The sequence below is a fragment of the Panicum hallii genome, chromosome 4 (genome assembly GCF_002211085.1).
Source record: "Panicum hallii strain FIL2 chromosome 4, PHallii_v3.1, whole genome shotgun sequence".
In the NCBI taxonomy this organism is placed as follows: Eukaryota; Viridiplantae; Streptophyta; class Magnoliopsida; order Poales; family Poaceae; genus Panicum; species Panicum hallii.
Genome location: NC_038045.1, coordinates 10,212,984 through 10,236,781, shown reverse-complemented (window position 1 = coordinate 10,236,781; position 23,798 = coordinate 10,212,984). Strand labels below are relative to the sequence as shown.

Here is a 23,798-nt window from a genome sequence, read left to right as displayed (position 1 = left end):
GGACTCACAGGGTTCACAAGATTTCTCAAGCAATACAACACACAAGTGGACGTAGGGTATTACGCTCCGGCGGCCCGAACCACTCTAAATCCCTGTGCCTTTTCCGTGTTCAACCACCCATTGATCAAGCATTCCTAGGTCTCCCCCAAACTTATCCTAAACTAGGATTAGGTGCATTCCGCCATCCGGCTGGAGATTTCCTCCGACAAACACCTTGATCAATTCCCCAGTTCCCCACCGTTCTGTTTTGCACCATCTAGTTGGCTTTACTGATCATCTTGCATAAGCTTGCGGGTTCATCCTAGCTAATTTGTGCTCCACCACGGGTAATTATATTTTTCATGCATGGTTCCAACTACTCCCAAACCAGGATTTTGATATTTTCCCATCTCAGGAGTTCGTGATTTTCCCATCGCAGTATGAAGGAACGGTGAAGTGCATCTGACTGAATCCTCCAATGAGCTAGGATATCAGAGCAAGGAGCCAATGGCACGCAAAACCCATGCATGTGGGAGGGGCACTCAGAAATTCTCATGGATCCAAATTCCAAACCAATAGCAGCCTGATTATTATCAACGATAAAATTCCACCCTATCTGCTAATAACATATTGCTGCCCATGCATGACAGCAGTAACGTACTAAAAGATCCATGATTAACCTAACCTAACCTAACTGCATGCTCAACCTCTAACTAGCTAGCTAATCTACACCTCTAACTAACTAATAACTAGGTAATGACTCGACCATCATAACAATCTAGGCGGCGGTGGCGGCCACGGGCTTGGCCGGCAGCTCGTTCCCGTCGAGGAAGTGCGTGAAGACCTGGCTGGCCTGGACGGGCTTGATCATGGGCACCATGTGGCCGGCGCCGCGGATGGTGACCAGGGTGAGGCCGTCGTACACCACCGTGTAGCCGCCGACCTGGTCGCTGGTGAACCACTCGCGCCACTCCTTTACCGTGGCCAGGCCCAGCTTCCGCAACGCGTAGCGCGTCGACGTCACGGGCACGCGGTCGTCCGTGTCGCCGCTGAAGACCCACACGCGGAGGCCGGCCTCCACCAGGCCCTTGATCGCCGGCAGCGTCGAGCTGACGCTGTCCGTCCAGTTGGTGAGCGCGTCGCTGCAGGGCGTCCACGCGTAGGGCATGCCCGTCACGTTCGCGTGCAGCGCCGCCTGCACGTCGCCGCGGTTCAGGTAGTCCACCACGTGGTAGTCGGCGCAGGGGTCGTAGGTGTTGTACGGCCTCCCACGGTGGATCCTCTGCAAAATTATTGCCATGAATCATCTTCATGTAAGTAAAACACAAGGAAAACCAAGGTAAAGAGACACGGTGGATGGACAGTCGACGGAGGCGGCGACGTACGGCGAGCGGTGTGCCGGCGAGCTTCCAGGAGGAGGAATTGCTGCGGCTGGCGTTGGCCAGGGTGTCGGTGCACGCCGGGGTGTAGAGGCTGTAGATGTCGATGTTCTGGATGGAGCCGAAGAATTCGTTCCAGGCCTGGTTGCACGGGGCGCTCTCCTCGCCGTCGTCGGGGAAGGTGCATTCCTTCTTGATGGCGCCGTACAGCTCGTCGGAGATGACGGCGTGGTCCCACGCGTAGTCCGCCAGGCCGCGGTCGTCGGAGCTCGCGTCGATGGCTGCGTTGCCGATCATGATGCCCTTGAGGTTGATCCGGTCCTTCTTGTGGTGCGCCTTCTTGTTCCCCTCCACGACCTTCGTCGCCAGCTGCGGGACGTAGTGCCCTGAGGAGCATTTTGTCATGGCCATGGATCGTAACATTGTTAGTTCGTCACATTTGGCAGATGAATTGAATCTGCACTATGATTGTAAGAGATCTCGTACCAGCGTAGCTCTCCCCGGCGATGTAGAAGTCGTGGCCCCTGAACTGCGGGAACCTCTTGAACCAGTTCACCAGGAACCCATGGGCGTCAGTGGCTACAACATGATCCACACAGGTTCAGGAGATGCTTGCATATCAGTACTCGATCAAATAATGTACTATAAATATGCGATCGATCGATGCCAATGCAATAAGGATGAAGAACATGAGTCGTGTGTACGTACCGGTGAGCTCGTCGCCGAACTGGCTGAGATCCCTGGTGGTGTTGGTGTAGGAGAACCCAACGCCTGCTGGTGACTCAACGAACAAGAGGTTGGCTTCTTTGTTCCATGAGTAGGGGTTCAGGCTGATCTCAGGCTTGCCGTTCTGCACCAGGAATGGACCCAGCTCCTCCAGCGCTCCATATCCAACGGACGAGCATCCCGGTCCTGCAGTGCAGATCGAAAAAAAAAAGACAGGCCCATTGATTCAGATGTTGCATATATTTTCTTGCAGAACGTACTGAAATTGACATGTTTCTGATCTAGTAGATCACTAGAGCAAAAAGGTTGTTCATCAACCGCCAATGCAGATCAATTTGTATATCGATCTACTACCAGCTACCGACCAGTACGCACGTACCTCCGTTGAGCCACAGGACGAGGGGCTTGTTCTGCACGTCGTGCGTGGCCTCGAAGAACCAGTAGAAGAGCGCGCGGCCGTGGGACTCATTCGCCGTCACGTACCCGGCGAACTGCCGGAACCCGACCTCCGACGGCTGGCCGGGCAGGGCCTCCACCCGGTCGGCTTCCTGCCGGTCGAACACCCTCTCGTAGTCGTGGCCTCTGTGCAGCCTCAAGGCCGCCGCCGACCAAGCACCGGTGGCCACGGCGAGCAACACTAGAATGGTTGCCGGCGACATGGCTTGGAGGAGGGTGGAGAAACTCTACTACTAGTTGCTTGAGTTGGCCGAGATGGCGATTGATGATCTACGTACCGACGGTAGAGGAGCCTGGCAATTTATAGGCTACTAGCTGCTGCCCATCGAGCGATGATCACAACAAAATAAGAGGCGTTGTTACGATTTCTTATACCAGAAAAGGTTGTTAAGATTACTATCGATCTCCGAGGTTGTTGAGATTATCCTAAGTTTATTCTCATTGATCGGGACCTCCCCGGTACGGTGCTGATCTCGCTGTTGCGTCGTTGCGCCTGTTCCTCCCGCTGGTAACGCCGATCCTCCAACTCGCTGATCAGGTTCTAATGTTCTATAGGCTATCCAACGGTCATATTCTCGATGAAATGCTTCGATGACATCGCGTCCACACCTTTCACAGTTTCACCCAATATCCACTATTTTTAGTTCCTTCTGACCCACTTCTAGCATTTGGGTGGATTCTAGGGAGCAAAATTGAAAATCACCTGTTTGTAGCGGAGTTGAGTCCGCAAGTTATAGCACAGTTAATTATAATGACAAATATATCGTGATGGCATATCTATTATCTTAACACAATAGTGGTAAGAGAAGCCAAGAGAGTGTCTAGAAATATAATTATCGTATTAACTGAAAAAATAGAAGAATATATATTAGATTTTATGAAGATATAATGGTCAAGACCAATCCAAAAAATCCATGTTAAATACAATTGACAAATATACATAAATTTAGAATTGGTAAGCAAAATAGTTAAATAAGAAACAATATTAAATACAATTAATAAAGACCTCAATTCGGAATAAAAATAATGAAAAAAATATTTTCTAGATTTTGGTTGATATCAAGCAAATTCCTTAAATAAAGAATCCTTTTGGGAGTATGTTTAGTTAGTATCTAAATGTTAGAGTAAAAATAATAAGGATATTTTGATATATATATTTGCATTCGATGAAAGAGTAAAATGTATAATAGAAAAGTACAAATATTTAAAGGGAAATATAATGATGGTTAGAATAATAAGGGTCGTCCATCGAGCCAAATTTAATGGTTGAAATACAAAAGGTACCTAGAAAAAGTATCCAATAGTGGACCCGTACTGATATTGATTTATTTTTATATTGCATTATAGAGTATATCTAAATTCCCTTAATCACTGTAGATTTCTCGTCTAATTGCTGTGCCGGATCGCCTTTCGCTGGCTCGCGCTCCTCCGCCGACGAATCGCCCGCCCGGCGAATCGAGCTCGGCCACCGGCAAATTGAGGCCTGCCGCGGCGTACCGAGTTCCTCCCCGGCGATTCGTGTTCCATATTTGACGAATTGAGCGCCTCCGGCGGCGCACTGAGATCCGGCGACGCCGGGCTGAGGTGCTGTGCGAGGCCTCACTGAGCCCGTGGCTCTCCTCCCCGTTCGGGCGCTGCTCGTGTCGGCGCACGACGCGGCCGAGGAGTGCTTCACCGGGTACGACGCAATGGGACAACGGAGCATCAGAGAACGATCAGGGGATCGGAGGTGGTCATTCGTCAGTACACGGCCGTATGGGAGCACAGGAATTTCGAGGAAAATGGAATGCAATGGGAGCATAGCACGGAAGCATCGTAAACAAATTCATTAGTTTTGCTACTGAATTTTATCAGTTTGGAGAATCCTGCCTGAATATCTGATGGTGAACTGTTGTTGTCATTCATATTGCGTTCAAACTGAAACTGCGATGTATGTACTCATATACAAGTATAGCACCAGTGATCAGGATACATGTTAGAGTAACATTGCCACAGTAAGCTGCTGCAACTTGCAAGAGTCAAAAAGCACCGAATATAGCCTGAAATATTCATCTCAGAGCTGAAGCTATTTTTTCCGGAAACATGGGTTTCAGTGTGCTTGAAGGCTGCAGACCAGTTGAGCAGCATCAGAAGTTATGAAGGAAAGCATCTTTTTGTGTGAACTTGATATTTGCTCGATCAGTTGGTCCTAAATTAACCATGCCAGAAGAAGATGGCAGTGAGATCCACAAATGCAGCCACCAAAATCCGATTGCACTTGCTTGGTTCTCAAAATTCCCCACTGCCAATGCTCTCTGTTTGAAACGAAGTCTATCTTTAGTCCATCATATGTTGTAGTAGCATCAGTTCTGGGATTCATCGCATCTTTTTTATACACAGGCAAGTGCAAAAACATCGCAACCTGCACTACTACCAAATTTAAGATCACAGCTGCATACATTACTTGAAAAATTGCTGTTGATAAAAAGTTTGCATGCCATGATTTTTCTGAGAATGCACGTGTTAGGGCTGCTACTAGTGAGTTCACTGATTTTGCTTCTGCTTGGTGATAGAACATGGCAAGAAAAATAATGATGACATGCCACAAACTTGGGATACTTTGAAACGGGTCATGCAGCCTAGATTTGTTCCTTCTAACTATGCACGTGATCTGTTACATAAGTTGCAAGAATTGAGACATGGTACTAAAAGCGTAGAAGAATATTATCAGGAATTGCAAATGGGTACGCTACGTTGTAATTTAGTGGAGGGTGAGGAACCTGCTATGGCTAGATTTTTAGGAGGGTTAAATTGAGAAATTTAGGACATTTTTGCTTATAAACATTATACTAACGTAACCCATTTATTCCATCTTGCTTGTAAAGCTAAAAGGGAAGTGCAGGGACGACATGGTAGTACCAGACCTAATGTTTCTGTAGGTAAATCTACATTATGGCAGCCACGCACGAATAGTTCTATGGGCGGATGTGCACCTATACCAACTCCTTCACCGAGTCGTGCAGCAGCACCTTCTCCATCCAGCGACAAGCCACGTGCTCCTCCCACCACTTCAGCAACCAAGACTGTCCAGAAGCAAGCCGCTAGTGTTTCGTCGGTTGCATCCACGGGTAGAACAAGAGATGTGCAGTGTCATCGTTGCAAGGGCTTTGGGCACGTGTAGCGTGACTGTCCTAGCAAGTGTATTTTGGTGGTCAAAGATGATGGTGCGTATTCCTCCACTAGTGATTTTGATGAAGATACACTTGCTTTGTTTGCTGCTGACCATGCAGGTAACGAGGGAACACCAGAAAAGCATATTGACGCAGGTGACACTGAATACAACGAGAGTCTCATTGTGCAGCGTGTGCTTAGTGCACAAATGGAGAAGGCGGAGCAAAATTAGCGATACGCGCTGTTCCAAACCAAGTGTGTCATTAAAGAGCATTCCTATCGTATGATTATAGATGGAGGTAGCTGCAACAATTTGGCTAGCAGCGATATGGTGAAAAGCTTGCACGCAGCACCGAACCACACCCACATCCGTATCACATTAAATGGCTACACAATAGTGGTAAGGCTAAGGTAACGAGACTGGTGCGCATTAATTTTGCAATCAGATCATATCATGATGTTGTTGAGTGCGATGTTGTGCCTATGCAACCTTGTCATATTCTGCTCGGTAGACCTTGGCAATTTGATACGGATTGTGTGCATGCATCATAGTAGATCAAATCAGTTTTTGTTCTTGCACCATGATAAGAAAATTGTGTTGCTCCCTATGTCTTCTGAAGCTATTGTGTGTGACGATATTGCTAGAGCTGTCAAAGATAAAAGTGAGAACAATAAAATTATCAAGTGGACTGCTAATAAGAAAGATGAGATACGATTGAAAGGAACTTGCTTGCTTGCTACTAAATCTGATATTAATGAATTGATTGCTACCACTTCTGTTGCCTATGCTCTGGTGTGCAAAGATGCTTTGATTTCCATTCACGATATGCAGCACTCCTTGCCCCCTGCTGTCACTAACATTTTGCAGGAGTACTCTGATGTGTTTCCAAGTGAAATACCAGCGGGGCTGCCACCAATACGAGGGATTGAGCACCAAATTGATCTAATTCTAGGTGCATCGTTGCCTAATCGTGCACTATACAGGATCAATCCGGAAGAAACGAAAGAGATTCAGTGACAAGTGCAAGAACTACTTGACAAAGGTTATGTATATGAGTCCTCAGTGCTTGTGCTGTTCCGGTTATTTTAGTGCCCAAGAAAGATGGAACATGGCGTATGTGTGTTGATTGTAGAGCTATTAATAATATCACAATTCGATATCGACATCCTATTCCACATTTGGATGATATGCTTGATGAATTGAGTGGTGCTATTGTGTTTACCAAAGTTGATTTGCGTAGTGGGTACCACCAGATTCGTATGAAATTGGGAGATGAATGGAAAACTGCTTTCAAAACTAAGTTTGGGTTATCTGAGTGGCTAGTCATGCCTTTTGGGTTAACTAATGCACCTAGTACCTTCATGTGATTAATTAACGAGGTTCTATGTGCTTTCATTGGAAAATTTGTTGTTGTCTACTTTGATGATATATTGATTTACAACAAATCCATGGACGCACATCTTGATCATTTACGTGCTGTTTTTAATGCTTTACGTGATGCACATTTATTTGGTAACCTTGAGAAGTGCGCATTTTGCACAGATCGAGTATCTTTTCTTGGCTATGTCGTCACTCCACAGGGTATTGAAGTTGATCAAGCCAAGGTGGAAGCTATTCAGGGATGGCCTGTACCAAAGACCATCACACATGTGCGGAGTTTTCTAGGACTTGCTGGGTTCTATCGTCTCTTTGTTAAGGATTTTAGCACCATTGCTGCACTATTGAATACGCTTACGAAGAAGGGGGTGCCCTTTTCTTGGGGCACCACACAAGAGAATGCGTTCACCATGTTGAAAGATAAGTTGACACATGCACCTCTACTCCAACTTCCTGATTTTAATAAGACCTTTGAGCTTGAATGTGATGCTAGTGGAATTGATTTGGGTGGTGTTCTGTTACAAGATGGTAAACCTGTTGCATATTTTAGTGAGAAATTGAGCGGACCTGTTCTGAATTATTCTACTTATGATAAGGAATTGTATACTATTGTGCACATATTAGAAATATGGCAGCATTATTTGTGGCCCAAAGAGTTTGTTATACATTCTGATCATGAATCTTTGAAGCATATTCGTAGTCAAAGAAAACTAAACTGTAGACATGCTAAGTGGGTTGAATTTATTGAATCTTTTCCTCATGTCATCAAACACAAGAAAGGGAAAGAGAACGTCATTGCTGGTGCTTTGTCTAGGCGATATACTTTGTTGACACAACTTGATTGCAAGATTTTTGGTTTGGACACAATTAAAACATAATATGTGAATGATGCTAATTTTAGGGATGTCTTGCTGCATTGTAAGGATGGAAAAGCATGAAACAAATTCGTCGTCCATGATGGGTTTGTGTTTCGAGCTAACAAGCTATGCATTCCAGCTAGCTCCGTTCATTTGTTGTTGTTACAGGAAGCATGGAGGTGGCTTGATGGGGTATTTTGGAGCAAAGAAAACAGAGGACGTACTTGCTGGTCATTTCTTTTGGCCAAAAATGAGAAGAGATGTGCGATTTGTTGCACGCTGCACTACATTTCAAAATGCTAAGTCATGATTAAATCCGCATGGTTTGTATATGCCTTTACCAGTTCCTAGTGCTCCTTGGGAGGATATTTATATGGATTTCGTGTTGGGATTGCCTAGAACTAGGAAGGGACGTGATAGCGTTTTTGTGGTTGTGGATAGATTTTCTAAGATGACACACTTTATACCATGTCATTAAACTGATGATGCTACATATGTTGCTGATTTGTTCTTTTGAGAAATTGTTTGTTTGCATGGTGTGCCAAACACAATTATTTCTGATCACGATGCCAAATTTCTTATGTACTTTTGGAGAACTTTATGGGCACAATGGGGAACTAAGTTTCTATTTTCTACCACTTGTCATCCCCAAATTGATGGTCAAATTGAAGTTGTTAATCTAACCTTGTCTACCATGTTAAGGGCTATTTTAAAGAAGAATATTATGGGAAGAATGTTTGCCTCATGTTGAGTTTGCTTATAATCGTTCCATGCATTCTACTACAAAGATGTGCCCCTTTGAGATTGTTTATGGCTTGGTACCTCGTGCTCCTATTGATTTAATGCCTTTGCCCAATTCTGAAAAATTGAACTTTGATGCTAAGCAACGTGCAGAACTGAAAAATTGGTTTGCTTTAATGACTTTGCCCAATTCTGAAAGATTGAACTTTGATGCTAAGAAACGTGCAGAAATGATGTTAAAACTGCATGAAATAACTAAAGAAAACATAGAGCGCATGAATTCTAAGTATAAGGTTGTTGGTGATAAAGGTAGAAAGCAATTAATTTTTTAACCTGGTGAATTGATTTGGTTGCACTTGAGAAAGGATAGATTTTCTGCTTTGAGAAAGTCTAAATTGCCTCAGGTTGATGGACCGTTTAAAGTACTAGAGCGAATTAATGATAATGCATATAAGCTAGACCTGCCTATAGATTTTGGGGTTAGTTCCATATTTAACATTGTAGATTTGAAACCATATTTGGGAGAGGATGATGAGTTTGAGACGAGGATAACTTAAATGCAAGAAGGGGAGGATGATGAGGAAATCACCATCAACGATACATCCACACCTACACCAACATCTACTTCGCCAACACCACTTGGTCCTATTGTTCGCGCTCGTGCTCATCGGCTTACCCATCAAGTAAGTTCACTCTTAAGCTCAGGTGCATCGTATTTAGACAATGGAGACACGTGTACTCTTATTTTACTCACGAACAATGGATTGGATTAAAAGGGAAGAGGCATCGCGCAGGCTGGATTCAGACTGCAGGACAGATATGAATTGTGACGGCCACCACGACTTCTTCCGGACTTCGTTTTGGGTGTTCAAGTACTTCCTGGAAAGCTTATCAAATCTACTTTCTAATGGATCTAGGATCACCTCCATATCTGTTCGGAGTCTACCGCAATCGTCAATTTACTACAGAGTCCTTTTTAGCCTACAGTGCTGCGTCACCCTATTTTGGCCTAATGGGCCGTGTATCAAGTTGAGTCCAATTCGGACGCGTCCTAGGGTTGTGATACGATCCCAGCACCTTGTGGTCATTCTTCCACTTCCTTATAATCCTTAGCTGCCGCCAAGAACACTTGGGTTTTGTTAGATGTAAGTTTAGCTTTTGCTACTTCCTTGTAGGCGCGCGTGCTGATCCAGCTGCCCGTCTACTTATTTTCGGAACCCCACCATATTTGAGATTCAGTTTGAGACCTTCAATTACATCTTGTATTTTCAGTACTTGTTCTACTTGTTCTTGCTAGTTCTTCAATTGCTTGCAGGATGAGTGCCCTAGTGGCCAGGTGTGGCGCTCCACAAGATCGTGGGAACCATAGAAGGTGGTGTATCGGTTGCTAAGGCGCAGCATCCTTGGAAGGCTGTAGTCGGGCCGTGAACATCCTCTCCTGCATCAATCGAGTTATCCCACACCTCTCATCGAAAGATCAGGAACAAACCCTAGCGGGTTCACATCAAAAAGCGTGCTATGAACTGAGTGCCGCGATTAGAAATGATTATCTTTGGTACACCGTGTAGACAAACAATTCGATCCAGATATATCTCAGCGTATCTCTTGGCATTATAAGTGGTGTGTACGGGAATAAAATGAGCGGTTTTTTTAAGTCTATCAACAATAACCCATATCGAATCGTGTTTCTGAGATGTATTGGGCAAACCAACAATGAAGTCCATATTGATATCTTCCCATTTCCAGGAAGGTATTGGCGGAGGTTGAAGTGTACCAGCTACTTTTAAGTGGCTAGCTTTTACTCGCTGACTAATGTCACACTCTGCAACATATTGGGCAATTTCCCTCTTCATTCTGGTCCACCAGAAATTTTGTTTAAGGTCCTAATACATTTTGCTACTGCTTGGATGTATAGAGAATTTGGAAAGATGTGCTTCATCAAGAATTTGCTTTTGGAGTTCGTGATTTTTTGGAACGACAATGCGATTTTCAAACCATAAAATTCCCATGTGATCCTGATGAAAACATTTGTACTTCTCCTCTCCTTGAGATAGTTTCTGCTTGATGATCTTAACACCCTCATCATGTATTGTGCCATGATGATACGGTCATGAAGAGTGGGTTCAATAGTGATGTGATTCAAAGTTCCTTGAGGAATTATTTCCAACCTAAGTTTCCGCATTTCAGAGCAGAACGTCTCATTTATGATGTTGCAGATAGGCAATTGCAATGAGCTTTGCGGCTGAGTGCATCCGCTACTACATTAACTTTGCCTGGATGGTAGTACACCTCAAGATTATAATCTTTGATTAATTCCAACCATCATCTTTGTCTCATATTCAAGTCGGCTTGTGTGAATATATATTTGAGACTCTTATGATCGGTATAAATATTGCAATGGGTGCCTATAAGGTAGTGCCTCCAAATCTTGAGAGCGTGAATGACAGCTGCTAACTCAAGATCATGTGTTAGGTAATTCTTTTCATGGGGTCGAAGTGCTCGTGAAGCATAGGCAATAACCCGATTGTCTTGCATAAGTACACAACCTAAACCCGTACCAAAAGCATCACAGTAAACGTCAAATGGTTTGGTATTGTCAGGTTGAGCTAAGACTGAGGCTGTAGTCAAGTATTCACGAAGAGTGTGGAAAGCTTTTTTACAATCTTCATCCCACACAAATTTTACTACTTTCTTAAATAGTTCGGTCATAGGTTTAGCAATTCTGGAGAAATCCGGAATGAAGCGGCGATAATAACTGGCTAAATCAAGAAAACTAAAAATCTGATGAACGGAAGTGGGAGTTTTCCAATCCATCACCTCTTGAACTTTATTGGGTTCAACTGAGATACCATTACTGGAGATAGTATGGCCCAAAAATTTAACACTATCGAACCGAAATTCACATTTGGAGAACTTAGCATATAACTGATGATCTTTGAGGCGTTGGAGAACAATGTGCAAATGTTTAGCATGGTCCTCCTCGTCCTTGGATAAATAAGAATGTCGTCGATGAAAACCATGACAAACTTATCAAGCTCTGGCACAAAAACCAAATTCATGAGATACATAAAATAGGCAGGAGCATTTGTGAGACCGAAAGACATAACTAAGTATTCATATAGTCCATATCGTGTGGAGAAAGCGGTCTTTGGAATATCACATGGTCGAATCTCGATTTGATGATAGCGAGAACAAAGATCTGTATTGGAAAAGATTTTTGCTCCAGACAATTGATCGAAAAGAAAATCAATGCGAGGAAGTGGATATTTATTTTTGATAGTCACCGCATTGAGAGGCCGGTAGTCTACACATAACCTCAAGCTATTTTCTTTCTTCTTCACAAATAGGGTTGTGCAACCCCAAGGTGAGGCACTTGGATGAATATAGCCTTTGTCTAGAAGTTCTTGCAACTATATTTTTAGTTCTACTAATTCCTTGGGTGGCATTCGATAGGGTCATTTAGAGATATGTGCAGTGCCTGGCTGCAGTTCAATGACAAACTCTATATCTCGATCTGGTGGCATGCCGGGTAAGTCATCCGGGAAAACATCGGCATACTCGCGTACCACCAGAATTTCTTCTATTTTGGAGTGGACCTCAATGAGAGCACATGAATTTGTGCATTCTCAGAAAGGCAAATATAGAGTGGTAGCTCCTTTGGTCGGGGAATTGATTTCAATGGCTCGGGAGGGAAGATCTAAGGTTTCTACATGCCGAGTCATCCAATCTACTCCCAAAATAATATCGATGCCTTCAAGTTCCAAAAGAATCAAGTCAGTTTTGATGATTTTGCTACCCAATTTAATTGGCATGTTTCTTATGAGTTGATTTGAAGCAATATTACCACCCGGTGTAGATATCATGTATGACCCTTTTGTGTGCCAGAAATTCGAACCCACTTTTGCACTAATGAAACTATGCGATGCACCGGAGTAAAAAAATATAACAGCAGGCTTGCGGTGGATAGAATATGTACCCGTCATTACTGGTGCGCCATCAGGAAGCTCTTCAAGGGTGGTGAAATTGATCCCCCCACGCTTGACCTGAATAGTCTACTTCTTGCCCTGGTTTCTGTTGTTGGTATTGGAGCCTTGGCCCTGAGTTTGCTGTCTAGACTGAGGGCAGTCTTGAACAAAGTGAGTAGAACTCCCACAATTGAAACATTGGTTTGTGTTTCTCTGGTGGGGTGGCTGCTGTGTATTCGGCCTTGGAACATTTGGCTGTGGAGTAGGGGGTCTTGCCACACCATGTTGCTGAGGGGGCCTGAAAATCCAACGCCCTGCCTAAGGGGCATTCTGAAGAGCTTTAGGTGCTGCATTCTGCACTAAACGATACCTCGGTGGCTGAGCACTCGAGGGTCCAGCTGGAGTCTTCCTCTTCTTTTCTGCATGATGGGCCAAAATGCAATCCTCTTGGGTGATTGCCAAATTAACCAACTCATTGTAAGTGTCCATTCTGATGGGATTTAGACGTTCCTTGAGCTTGGTATTAAGACCTCTACGGAAATGATCACATTTCTTGGCATCCGAGTCAGCATGATAACCCACGTACTGAGAAAGGTTGTTGAACGCCTGAGCGTACTGAAGTATAGTGCGGGGACCCTGAGTAAGAGCTAGAAACTCATTAAACTTCCTTTCCATGAGTCCTTGAGGCATATGGTGGGCTCGGAACGCATTCTTGAATTTGTTCCAAGTGACAACATGATCCGTTGAAAGCATGGTAAAATAGTTGTCCCACCATATACGCGCAGTACCGTGAAGCTGCTGCGCGGCAAATCGAGCTTTGTTGGCTTCAGAACATGGTAGTGTCAATAAGGCAAACTTGGATTCAATGGTACGAATCCAAGCGTTTGCATCCAATGGTTTTCCTCAATCTTGTTAAACAGAGGGGGTTGTGTTCCAAAGAATTCCGAGTAATCAGCAACTTGAGGTTGGGGTGCATTGTGCACACCTCGCTGCTGATGATGGGATTGCTGCCCCTAGAAAATCTGTCAGAGCAACTTGATTTGAGCGGCCATCACTTCCACCAGACTAGGTGGCGGTGGCGGTGTCTGCTGTGACCTGCTACCACTCGCTCTGAACCCATCGGGATTTCCACGTGTTGCCCCAACCATCTGAAACGTGGAGGTTTAATATCAGCAAAGGCTTCATAATTCTCCCATGGTTAAAAAAAAATAGTATGGGAAGATGTAGAACTTGATAGGCTTGATACAAACGGGTGTGCGATCTACGGCTGGTTTTGAGAAATTTCATAACTCACGTTCTGTTTATCTAAACCCTTTCAAATGTTGATGGTGATTAGGAAATTTTGTGGCCTAAAATTGTGGCATTCAAAACACCTCCAACTACTACATCTCTGACTACATTTCCGAGTACTAGGACTACTAATCCGACTACTACAGCTGCATCACCGACTACTTCGACTACCATACAGCTTCGTTGACTACATTGCCAACTCCTTCAACAACATCTACTTCAACTTCAACTACATCTTTGACTGCTTGAACTGTACCATCATCTACTATGGCTATAATTCAACTACACGATATCTTCGACTACCTCGACTGGACATCCGACTGCTTCCACCATGTCTCCGGCTACTATGGCTATACCTCCAGCTGCTTCAGTTGCACCTCTATCTAGCATGACTACAACTTCGACTGTACTGCATCTATGGCTGCTTCGACTGCCTCTCTGACTGCCTAAGTTATACTTCCGCTTACTATGAATACACCATGGCCTACTTGACTGTATCTCCAACTAGTACGAGTACTTTTTCGATACGTCGACTACTTTTCCGGCTGCTTGAGTGACACTTCCGACTACTATGTCTGCAGTTTCAACCACTTCGACTACTACATCTTTGATTTCCAACTGCTTGCCAATATTCACATACATCCAGTCCTTCACTATAGCCTACATAAACCGAGTGCTCGAGCTTCTAGGCTACATTCCCTTATATCTGGTGGCACTCAACTCTAAGCTAGCCTATTACCACCTATCCAAAAATTTAGGCTACACTGAGAGGAGTATATACAAAAGTACTCCGAAGTTGTCACCTAGTAGTCGTCAAGGTTGTTGACAGATGACTCGCTGCGCGCGGGGGAGTGAGTTTCCATCTGTGCGGGCTGTGGGACTACAACATCATAGTCAAGGTTAGGGACACCCTCTATCTCCTCGGGCTCCTTGTCACTGTCAATGTCCATCACATCCGGTGGAACATGAAGGGCTGCCTGCTGTGCATGATGCATGTCGATATGTCCATTGGCATCCTCCAAATCCATGTTGAGGTCATGGATATGCTCTTCCAAGAACTTAATCATCACCTCGTGTTCACCCACGGTGGTCTCCAGTGTCTGCACTTGGCCTTCAAGCTGGCCAATCCTAGCATCTCGATCACCAATCTCGTCAACCAAGTCCTGCATCTGCTCATCCCTCAAACTAACTGCCCACTAGAAGGACTAAGCAAGGTCTATCACCTGTGCCATCCCCTTACTCTGAAGTGCCTGCAGTCGGTAGAGTGCATTCATGCACCGGACTAAAAAGATTATGGTCTCGACAAGAATCTGGTCTACCAAGTGGCCTAGGTGTGCCAACCTGTCAAGCCACAGAGGAGCGCTCTTGCTGACTGCCGGAAACAGCCCAGCTGGAGCCAAGGTCACCTCCAATGGGTGCTGCCCACAAAATGTGGTGAGCGCCTTCATTGCTGCTGCCTCCAACGAGTCAATGAGGTGGTGTCCGACTACTTCTGTCTCAATGGTGAGCCACGCGGGGTTGAGTGGGTGCTGGGAATGGTCATGCGCACACGGCACCGATGGACACCCGTCTCCATGAACTCCAGCCCCACATAAAGAGGCAGATTCGGGTACCTAGCGGCACTCAACACGCCCCACAAGATGGAGGAGAAGCCCTCCCAATGCAGGCACGCTGAGTGCGCATGTCCTTCCTCATCCACCACCATAAGAACTGGATCAGCCATCTGATTCAAAAGCTTAAAGGTTGAGATAACGGAAATTGATGCTCAATCAAATAAATAGATTCTGGACACTGCACAAAACTGAGCATAACTTCTGTAGGTGATGAGCAAAACTTCTCAAATTTTACCAGAGCATACCTAAGGTACTCGTGCACAATTTGCTAGTCAAACCCAAAGCTAGATCAACCTCTAAGATAACTATATACTTATATTTATAACTTACTGTCTAGTCAGAAATTCTAGAAAACCGAGGGCTAGTGTTTCATAAATAAGGAAAAATCTATCTGGCCAAAGGTTACCAAATTTTAACAGTAGCCTATTTACTCAATTTACAACAACTTTTGTGTTGAACTCCTATAGATAAGGTCATTTGTTATGGTTAATAAATTGATTTCCTTAAATTGGACAGAAAACAACAGTAACCAAAATGAGCTTTGGTTAGCGATTTAGCTATTTTGGGTGTGAATTTTTGTACGGTTCATCCGTAACTCAAATTTTTATTCGAATTTAAAGATATGCAGCATGCACAACCTTTCTATCCTCAAAACCTCACAGTTGCTATTAACTTGGTCTTACGGAGTTATTTCGGTGGCTTAATTTAGTACGTCTCTCCCTATAATAACTACTCGAGCTCTCTTCGTTCTTAACCTATCGTACTCGTGGTACTCGTGGTTAGTGTACTTGCAGAAAACTCACATAGATATATAAATCCTAATGTATATTGCCACCTAGCTATATTTCCATATTCCCATAGGGCTTTACAAACTAGATATAATCCTTAACAAGTCCAACGCATTTTTCAAATAGGAGTTTTGTGGTTAAGTCTTATAAAACTTATTTTTAAGTTTTGTTGCATACTCTGATGTACACTTATCACTCTGATACCAGTTGTGGCAGAACCGCCCGAATTAATCCAGTTCAAGTGCACTAACCATCATCCATAAAGATGAACTGGCTACCATGCACTTGAAAAGGAGTAATCCGACAGTCTGTCGGGTAATTCCCGATGCGACCACTTAATCTTTCAATCGAAACAAAGCGTACACTTAACTTGCATGAAGGCGAGTCCAGAGATTACATTCCATAGCTTTTATCTCACAAGTCTGACATCACTTATTACAAGCCGAGTTCACCAAACGAGCACTTTAGAGTTCAAACATAAAACTTTATTCAGAATTTAACAGCAGTGGAAAGAAAATACGATCATCTATCGTCGATCTGGATACCACGGTGAAGCCCATACGTGGCATCACTCGGTAAAGTCATTGTTGGCCGGGGGCGGATCCCAGTCCACTGACCAACCAGTCGGCAAAGTACTCGGCCAAGCCAAACCAGCTATCATATCTTCAAAAGACACACCTTAAAACATAGCCACAAGCAAGGCTGAGTATACTAATACTCAGCAAGGCTTACCCGACTAGTGTTAAGTAAATACCAACTACTAAGCATGCATGGCTCTAAGGTTCTAGAGTTTCTTTTTGCTGAAAAGCAACAAAGAATAAGTCTTTAATTTCATATTTTAGCTTTCAATATTCTTGTTCATTTAACCATTCTAAGTGAGCATCTATCTCTAACCAAACATGGTGGAAAATATTTAATCATCCAACAAGTTTTATCATAATCATAGTTCCTCTTGTTACTGTATATGGCAGAAGTATTAAGCAGTCTCAATTACCACGAGAAACGGACGATTTGAATCGAATTTCTTAACCTTGCAAGGTAAACCTAACATACACGCCTAGAGTACCGAAGGATCACCCCAAGCATCTTTTCCCCTTTCTTTCCGGGTTGTTGTCACACCCGATTTATAAAGAACATAAATCAAGCAATCATATATGCGCCAGGATCAAGTCACGCATATATACAACAGAATCCTCAAGATATCACAACACATATCACGAATAACATTAATATAAATCGTATATGAATTATTTTATTACAACCGAATCAAGAATCGGTTCAAGAGTTGGGGAAGCGTAAAATGAAGTACATGAAGAGTAGGGCGCCACAGGGACGTCGACTGGGAGACAAACGCCTAGAAATCATCGAAGCCGCTGATGTAGTCCTCCACGTTGCCGGGCACTGAGCAGCAGTCGAAGATATCCAAGAGAACAGAAGAGTAGAGAGGCAAGTGTGAGTACAAACTTGTACCCAACAAGTATAACACAAACTATGAGGCTCTAGGTTGGCCGACTCAACTGCATTAGCTTTTAGTCTTGGTAGAATTTTATTAACGCTAATTACTACAAGTGGATGAATTACCATAACCCGAATTGCATAAGAAATTAATCAAGTTAATTAAGAACTACTGAGAACCATCCAAACCAAAACCACCCGGGGAATCTCCCTAATCAAAGGTTGATAACCCCACTAATCAGACGGAGGATCTGGGCCGCTCATGACTGTGAGCACAGCTGATATATCAGTTTTACACTCTCGAGAGGTTGCACAACTTTACCCATAAGTCGTGAGCTACGCTAGTTGTTCATCACACTTCTTTAGGTGAGATGGCTAGCAAGCACACTACGAGACCGTTACAAAGGATCACGTTGGTAAGGTGTAACCGCTAAGGATCGACGATGGGGCCCACCTCCGGGGGTACAAGCACACAGCACAGACCAAGCCGGAGGAGCAGGGACCATTGAAGCTTACCACCCCTCTTGCCCACGCAGGTAAGTTACTCCCGAACCAACACGACCTAATTAGTAAGTCAAGACCGTCCCATTCCAGTCTTGTGGTTGCGCGGTTGTCCCAGGTTGTCGCTCTATGAACTGGTCCTTATGGAGAGTGGCCAACCAAGCACTAAGCACCGTGATGGCCCCCTAAACCGTGTTTCTAACAAAACCTCTTTTACGGAGACGTGAGCCGCTCAAGCACACAGCACCGAGGGCCACTCTCAGAGTTAAGTTGCATAAACTATTAATCAAATTTAATTAAAAAGGACCAACATATGTTATAGCGCAGCAACCTAGCACAACTAACCCAAAAAAATGCAACCCAAAGGATATAAAGGTGGCTAGGAAATCCTTATGGGCATACAGAATTAAAATGCAGTATGAAATTGAATTTAAAAGTGATAGGATGTTCATGTTATACTTACCTTCCTCGAAACTCTCCTGCTGCTGCTCAAACTGCTCAGAAGATGGCGGCTCCTGGTACTGGTCCAAAGGCTCTGCGTCTACTCACGATCGCAACGCCAAAACATAGTCCAGCACATACACATACATGCAAACAAGGATAAAATATAAGAAATAGTACAACATTACATAGAAACAGCACCCAAAACTATTCTAAACTATTCTACACGCTACAACGATCGCGTGGATATAAAGAGCGCTTAAAACGGAGCTAAAACGCGAATTCTAGAGCTAAAACAAGGTCTAGGGACCTATTTGTAAGAAAACTGGGGTTCTAAGGGGTTCTGCGCACAAACCGAGGGTCTAAACGTCATTAAAGGCTAGACGCAGGGGCTAACACGCAAAACTTTTGGGGCTGGACTGAGGCTTCAAATTTTATAAAGCTCAACAGGGTCAAAGGATCGGCAGGAACCATCAGGTCTCATGAATCGGCACAGAGGCTAACAGCTCCCATCAAAAATGGCTGAACAGCCTGCACTAGAAGCAACCACGTATCGGCCAAAATAAGAGACAGACCTAAAGACAAGTCTAGCAGCCTGCTGAGTTAATCTACGGGTCGTAACAGCTAGACTACCGATACGAAAAAAAAACAGCAAAGAAGCTGCCTAACCGATATAATTAAAGAACTTAGCGTGAGAGGAGAGAGATTGGGTGGCTCACTGAGCGGTTGGTCAGAACGGCGAGCAGCAGCTTGGTGGCGTGGATCAGACGCAGGAGCAACGCAGAAGAACGGCGGTGTGGGACCGACTGCAGAGGAACAGTGGCGTGGTGCAGTGCAGATCGTAGGACCGCGACGGAGAACAGCACAGACGCTCGTACGGCAGAAATTTCAGCAGAGCTGCGGCGGCGCCTTGGCAAGGTCTGACGGCAGCAGACTCTCAGCGGCGCTAGGATTTAGGTTTGAGTTAGGCAACAGGGGCGGCGAGGCCTTTTATTTGTCAAGGTTCTTGGCGTGTGCGCCTGCGACTGCATAGGAAGATCGGATCAGCCAACAGCTTTGCCTGATCCGCTAGCTTCTAGAAAGGGATCAAGCCTATTCAACGAGAGAAAACGAGACTGACGGGTAGGGCCAGAGCCATTCGGAGAGAAAAAAGGAAAGAGAGAGTCGGTTCACAGGAGGAAAAGAAAAGCCAAGCTGATTGCTCTGCCGAGCTGATTTCTATTTCCTATTTCTTTTTTTTCAAACTAAACCAAACTATGTTGAATTCAAATTAGATTTGCATTCAACTCCTATGCACTCAACCAAAAGAAACATATGCTCCAGCATGAATGCACAAGCAAGTTGATCCTATAGTAAATTTTATTTTCTTATGTTATAAAATTGCTTTTAATGCAGGACAAATTAGAGAAAACCCTGGAAATTTTATTTAAGCCCAAATAAATTCCTTAAAATTTGGGAAAATTACATTAGGGTGTTACAGTTATGGATCAGGGTCACCCTCCCCGACTACAGAGCCACACTCTGCACTCGCATGTGTATACCCATCTGAACTTCGTTCAAGTAGGGTGAAAGTAAACTCCACTTGCCGGTTCAATCTGGTACTTAAGCTTATCGAGTACCATATTTTCGGCATGTGGTTAGTATGTTCAAATACTTAACCACCACTACCACACAATATGACCGCATTTTTCTCTACTCAGATGGGGCCTCAACCATGAGTATCATACCACAGCCCCGCCTGTCGAACTTAGAATTGTAATATGCAGTAAAACATTCAGCTCCTATAATTCTCGCGAGTGGCAGGAAACCAATCGACTTTTACCAAACCTATTAGCAGAGCAACTACTCGAACTTCCAGTTCTAGTATTCAATACATAGGTGTCTAGGATCATGCAGCTAGGGTTCCAATCAACTTCTATGAACTTAAATGCACAGGTAAAAAGAAATAGTAGTTGCATTAATTAAATACTGGGATCATGCATCAGGGCTTGCCTTCTTGGGCAAAACTAGTCGGGGGTTCTTCCAAACTTTGGTTCGGGTCTTCAGCGACTTCTGTTAGATTAACTTGAGCTACGCACTGCTCACTCTCGGACTCGGGCACCAGATTGTAGGTTCCATCGGCGAGAGTAGTCGATTCTATATGAATGTACATGTATGAGTGGTTTTAACGGTACAAGATAAAAATTATTGCACTATAAAGTAGTCATTCCACAAAGCTCAAGTTAAGTAGATGAGCACTTCATTTTCTTATCCTTGGGTATTCATTTATCGAGTATTTATCTGGATTAACTAACATCATTAAGTGAGTGAGTGGTTTTGTCTTTTCGTGCGGCTATTTTTAACAGCAAGCATGGGTTAAACAAAACTACTCGTAGAGGTAGTTTCTGAGGTTGAGATTTTTATGCAGAGCATATTACTTAAGTACAAACTTACTGTAAAAGTTTTAGCCATTTTTATTTAGTAGGTTCATCAGGAAAAATTTATTAAACAACTACTGCTAGGATTCAGATCTATTTGTACAGAACAAACAATTCAAGAACTGGTGCTCAACTTTTTACTGAACAAACTTACTTGCATGAGTAGGCTACTGTAATTTTTGTTGATTTTCCCTATGCAAGAAATAGAGGCTAACATTTTAGTACTCAAAGCAACTGGTTGTGATTGGATTCAGCGCATGAAATTTTTATGAAAGACTATACTCTTAGTATAGAAGCTACCATCCAAAATTCATGAGTAGATCTTTCCTGAAACTCTTGTTACAAATAAAAGTCATTTAAACTTGATTTAAATCTACAGCTAAAATTATGTGAAAATGGTTCAAGATCTTTTTACAAAGTTGTAGATGTTAACTTAAGGAGTCCAGAATATCTTAGCTTGTATTTTTAGAATTTTTCTATGAGTTGTTTTGCATCTTCAAAGTTAATAGATTGGTTTTGAAAGTTCTAGTTCCTGGTTTACAAATAAGTCCCTGAGATTTTACAGAAATCTTCTTCGAAAGATTGAAATCGAAGAAAAATGGTCCTTTGTGTAGGGGAACGGCGACTGCCGGCCAAATTCCAGCGACTAGGGTCGCTGGTGGTGTGGGGTGAAGGTGCGAGAGGCAAGAGCGGAACAAACCGCACCTATTTGAGGCCTTGTGTGGGGAAGGGGTGGACCGAGGCAGCTTGCCGACGGTGGCACAGAGCCAGCGGCGGGTGCGGATGGTGGTGGCGGTGCTCCGGTAAGGAAGAGGGCACAGGGAGTGGCTGTGCAGCTTCGAGGTGAGGTGGAGAAGGTGGTTGGAGGGTCGATTTGGGCATTGTGGGGGCGGAGTCGTGCGTCCATGCACGGGTGGCGACTCGCCAGAGTTGCGGGTTGGGGCGGCAAGCTTAGGGGCCTCTGGTGGGGCTTTTATGGGCTCAAGAGGGATGGCGGCTTGGGCTCGAGCTGCTGGGGAGGCGAGACCAGGGGCAAAACCGGGGGTGCAGCTGCCTCGCTGGCGCCAGCGGGGACTCGCCGTGGCGCCAGCAGCGCGCGCGGCAGGGAAAAGCTGCCACGTGGAGGCTTCCTGAGGGGGAAGAGCGAGATTTTCTGGGCCAGCAGGAGATTTCCCGTGTGCTAGCAGGCCCACTTGGCCGGGCAGCTCAGCTGCGCCGGGGTGCGCCAGCCAGCTGGCCTACCGGCGATGGGACAGGCCAAAGGGAGGAGAGAGGAGGGCGAAGATAATGGGACTTAAGCGTGAGAAGCAAAAACAGCGGGGGCCTGGGTGAAAAAGAAGCTAGAACTCATGCTTCCCAATGTCAAATCAAAAATATTTGAACACCATTTTTGTTTTGAAGATATACATTTTCTCTTTTATGACTGTGTTCTTTTGAGCAATGTATAAAAAGTTATTTTGCACTTTTAGCCCTTGAGTTCAACTAGACTTTTGTTGCTCTTGATATGACAAAAGTGTCACTAAAATTTTAGAGTCATTTATGATCAACTCTGGAAGTTACAAGGGTTTGCTTGCATGAGTTCACATGTATATGCATAAATACATACACACATATTCCTTTGCTTGAAAGGTAGATTTTGATAGGTTGTTTCATACTTCTCTTGCTCTTTTGTGATTGATTTCATATTGTGGATCTTTGTTTAGTGTTTTAGACACCTAGGGTGTCACACTAGCTGGTATGTGGGCCCTGGTGATGATCCTCTGTGATTCGCGCCCTGTTAAGGCGGTTTGCTCTACCAAGTGGGCCCTCCTATCTTTGGCTAATCGCAGGATGGGATCTTCTGTGTATCTTGCCTGCGTTTCATGTACGTTTCTCACTTCATGCGGACTTGTGTTCTTGAAATCAAATACTTGCCAATACATGTGGAACTAGGTTATTGTAAATAAGATATGTGAGTAAGGTGCATAGTTTTCCATTATTCTTGAGTATGGTTGATGGTCGGATTTTGCAGTTAAGGACTATCAACAACAACCCAAGCTAGCCCTTTGCTCGTCCCGAGCAAAGTTTAAGACTTAGATTGTTGATTAGGAGTTTCTGCAATGTTGTATTTCCAACTTATACCATAAGCATAGCTAGGTGTCCTTATCATGATTTTGAATAAGTTGGCATTAATCTTAGCTTTCACCTTACTTCTGTGGGGCATATAGCTGTATCTTATCTTTTGTGGCTGAGAGTGAGAATGGTTTTGTAGATTACCATTTTTCTCACTCCTTTTGTTCAACCATCAGTTGGAGGTTTTGTATGGTTTTTCCAAAAGAAATTTTAAAGTTTCTCGAGTGATCTCTCAGATCGCTCATTGTGTATGATTCCTCACCAAGGCTTTTATTTGGCCTTTCTTTCTCATCCTACTCAAAGAGGTTTATTTTGTGGAGCTGTAGGTATGGAGAAAATTGAAGGCATATTTGTCTCTCATATTTTGCTAAGTCAAAAACCGGATCTAAACAAGAAACAAGTCATAGACCTTGATCAAGATGTGCATGTGTGTGGATATTTTTGGTGGATGGTGTATGGACTCCTTTTACATGAACCATATCTCCTTTATTCCTTTTCTTGGATATAGGCTATCTTTCTTTCTTCTCTTTTTTTCTTAAACCTTCATGTG

At 44.1% G+C, this 23,798-nt stretch overlaps 1 protein-coding gene across 1 annotated transcript; it reads right to left on the bottom strand.

The window, feature by feature from the left end:
• Positions 1 to 668: 668 nt before the first annotated feature.
• On the bottom strand, positions 669 to 2,743 carry LOC112890338 (serine carboxypeptidase-like 34). The gene is made up of 5 exons (XM_025957245.1): positions 2,464 to 2,743; positions 2,067 to 2,270; positions 1,845 to 1,937; positions 1,365 to 1,744; positions 669 to 1,261 (listed from the first exon to the last, which is right to left on the bottom strand). Exons 1-5 carry the CDS (start codon positions 2,741 to 2,743, stop codon positions 758 to 760), a joined length of 1,461 nt encoding a protein of 486 aa, XP_025813030.1. The 3' UTR covers positions 669 to 757.
• Between the last annotated feature and the right edge of the window lie 21,055 nt (positions 2,744 to 23,798).